The following is a 3,646-nucleotide window of genomic DNA, read 5'->3' as shown; positions in this document are numbered from 1 at the left end:
AAAAAAAAAAAAAAAAAAAAAAAAAAAAAAAATGGGGGGTCAATGGCCTGGAGGTGTGTGGGAGCCAGCCCCTGCAGATGAGGCATGTGCTTAGCAGCTCCTCATCCTGCCCACTCCACAGCTACCCAACCTTTGGATGCACCTGAATTTGTGACCCCGACAAAGGTTATGGTACTATCTTAGACCTCTGAGTCCGAAAACCCAGCTCCACATTCTGGTTTCTCCTCTTACTGGCTGAGGGACCTTGGACAGGTGCTTTTGCTTCTAGAGACCCAGTTTATTAATTTCTAAAATGGCGATAATAGCTGACTCAAAGATTGTTTTGAGTAATAAACAGGACATGTGAACATACTTTTTTAGGTGTCTAATTCTGTATGATGTAATTATCATAAGTAAGTAAATGATTGTTGAATGAGTGAGCCAAATATTCAATTGGAACAAGAGCTATTTTCCCCTTCCAGTTCAATCGAGAGGGTTCCTAGTATCCTGGTCATAAAACTTCAGTGCTACAATACATGGAAAGCTTACTATGTACCAGGTGCTATGTTTTACACACATGGTCTTACTTAACGCTCAACCACTCTGAAAGATAAGTATTAATTACCAGACCTTCATTTCACAGCTGAGGAAACTGAGGCTTAGTTGAAAGTTCAGTGACATGCCTGAGTAGGCAGTGGAGCCTGGATTCACACACAGGTGGTCTGCCTCCACAGCTGAGTGAGCTGAACAACCATGCTAACCTGTGCACACACTACGGCTATTCTGTATACTGGCCACCCTTGGTATAATTAAATCCCAAGGGAAGCGGGTATAATTTCCATTTTTAGGAATCTGAGCTCCTTCTGGACTGGGTGTGTACTTATTAGTGGGAGTACACACTAAGTCTACCATCTAGAGATCACAGCCACTCTGGGTGAAACATAGCAACAAACCGAAGATTATTTGGAAAAAGGAGAAAAAAAAGGAAGGCATGTTCTGAATATCTAAACAACTAAGAACTACGTCATCAGTTCATCAATGTAAACAATTCTACCTCTTCAGATGACTACGTCCTTTCAATTAGAAAGGCATAAACAATGTAAGAGGAATCTGGAGGACTTATACCATGCAAGTGATAGAAAACAGGTTGAAGGAATCATGACTAAGCCTGAGAAACGTGCTGAAGGGAAGTACTGAAGTCTATTTGAGAAGTGGAATTATAACATGATTAACTGTCCTATATTCCTAGAAAATTCACTTGCAGACTTCACTTGCCTCGCTTGGGGTATGAATGAGATAGAGGTAAGGCCTTTGTGAACATCTTGAGATGTAGAAATGAGTGTCCAAGTTCCTATGAGGGACTAGGAGACATCCCAGACACCCAAATATAGAAAACGCCTTGTAGCTCTCAGAGATGAACTTGGGGTCCTCTAGCTCCAAAGCACCTGACTGACCTGCTGTGCCCAGGGGTCCTAGAGAGCTCAGAAGATATAAACACACTGCTTGGACCCCTTTTCCACCAGATGCTAAGTTCTCAACATGACCCTCAGATCCTTTGGCCTTGGAAGGAAAGCTGAAAGGTCCCTACTCACATTCTTAAGGAACTCCTCAGCCACGATGCGGGCACGGGCATTGACTGACAGCTTCATCTCACTGATCTCCTTGTCAATCTCCTCCATGAAGTGGATCACAAAGTCCACCAACTTGTGTTTGTACATCTGCTCTGTGTGGAAGTTGGTGATCAGAAAGCTGATATCATACCCCTAGGGAAGAAGACAGTAGGGAGGAGGAAGAGAAGGAACAGCAGAGAATTAGCATCCCAGGGGAACTGAGCTGGTCACGTCCTCCACTCATCCACATGGTTCCCACTGGCTATGATCTTCTCCCAAGCTACACACCCTTCCAGTCAGCAGCCCAGCTGCTCTGGGGGAGGGTGTCTAGGTTGGATCCAAGCAACTGAACCCAGTTGAGAATTCTGTGTGTATCAGACATCTCTGGAAGACTATCTGTGGCACAAAGAACTCTGCATTGAGAATGAGTCGGCCGGGCGCGGTGGCTCAAGCCTGTAATCCCAGCACTTTGGGAGGCCGAGACGGGCAGATCACGAGGTCAGAAGATCGAGACCATCCTGGCTAACACAGTGAAACCCCGTCTCTACTAAAAAATACAGAAAAAAAAACTAGCCGGGCGACATGACAGGCGTCTGCAGTCCCAGCTACTCGGGAGGCTGAGGCAGGAGAATGGCGTAAATCCAGGAGGCAGAGCTTGCAGTGAGCTGAGACCAGCCTGGCCAACACAACGAAACCCTGTCTGTACTAAAACTACAAAATTAGCCAGGTGTGGTAGCGCATGCCTCCAGCCTGGGCGGCAGAGCGAGACTCCGTCTCAAAAAAAAAAAAAAAAAAAAAAGAGAATGAGTCAAGGGAAGTCTTGTTAAAGAAGAATCTAATCAAACAACAGGGAACATTTAGTTCAGAGAAGAGATGACGTGGAAGATGGGTGGGATTAAGGTCTTTTTCTGCTGGAGGGCTGTGGGAGGAAGAGCAATTTTATTTATTCTGGGTGGCCCCAGAAATTAGATCTAGGACCAGGAGAGAAAATTTGGCTCAGGATGAGGAAGAACTTGGCCAACACGCCTAACGTGTCTGATGATGGCACATGCTGCTGTGTGGTAGTTGCTCAGTCACTGGGGATATTTTAAGTTGAACTAGCAAGGAGTCTGTGGAGAGGATTCAAGTAAAAATTCAGGCAACAACTGACCCAATGTTAACTGTGGCTTTAAGAGACTGATTTGGTGGGCCAGGCGTGGTGGTTTATGCCTGTAATCCCAGCACCTTGGGAGACCGAGGTGGGTGGATCACAAGGTCAGGAGATCAAGACCATCCTGGCTAACACGGTGAAACCCTGTCTCTACTAAAAATACAAAAAATTAGCCAGGTGTGGTGGCAGGCGCCCGTAGTCCCAGCTACTGGGGAGGCTGAGGCAGGAGAATGGCATGAACCGAGGAGGCGGAGCTTGCAGTAAGTCAAGATCGCACCACTGCATTCCAGCCTGCACAACACAGCGAGACTCTGTCTCAAAAAAAAAAAAAAGAAAAAAAAAAAGGAAACGAAGGTTGGGCGCGGTGGCTCACGCCTGTAAACCTAGCTGAGGCAGGTGGATCATGAGGTCAGGAGATCAAGATCAACCTGGCTAACCTGGTGAAACCCCATCTCTATTAAAAATACAAAAAAATAAGCCGGGCATGGTGGCAGGCACCTGTAGTCCCAGCTACTCAGGAGGCTGAGGCAGGAGGATGGCATGAACCTGGGAGGTGGAGTTTGCAGTGAGCTGAGATTGCGCCACTGCACTCCAGCCTGGGCGACGGAGCAAGACTCCATCTCAAAAAAAAAAAGAGAGACTATGATTCACTTTGGGAGGCCGAAGCAGGCGGATCACCTGAGGTCAGGAGTTCGAGACCAGCCTGGCCAACTGAAACCCTGTCTCTACTAAAACTACAAAATTAGCCAGGTGTGGTAGCGCATGCCTGTAATCCCAGCTACTCAGGAGGTTGAGGCAGGAGAATCGCTTGACCTGGGAGGTGGAGGCTGCAGTGAGTGAGATTGTGCCACTGCACTCCAGCCTGGGCAACAAGAGCAAAACTCCATCTCAAAAAAAAAAAAAAAAA

General features: G+C 46.8%; 1 protein-coding gene across 1 annotated transcript in view; it reads right to left on the bottom strand.

Moving 5' to 3' along the window:
* The window catches only part of ARPC4 (actin related protein 2/3 complex subunit 4), a 19,978-nt gene that overhangs the window by 2,299 nt on the left and 14,033 nt on the right, over window positions 1–3,646 (bottom strand). The window contains exon 5 of the mRNA XM_017880352.1: window positions 1,572–1,742. Coding sequence (XP_017735841.1) covers window positions 1,572–1,742 — 171 coding nt within the window. The remainder of the gene's footprint in view (window positions 1–1,571; window positions 1,743–3,646) is intronic.

The sequence above is a fragment of the Rhinopithecus bieti genome, unplaced genomic scaffold, assembly GCF_001698545.2.
Source record: "Rhinopithecus bieti isolate Rb0 unplaced genomic scaffold, ASM169854v2 scaffold_12592, whole genome shotgun sequence".
NCBI lineage: Eukaryota > Metazoa > Chordata > Mammalia > Primates > Cercopithecidae > Rhinopithecus > Rhinopithecus bieti.
This window is presented reverse-complemented; position numbering and strand designations above follow the sequence as displayed.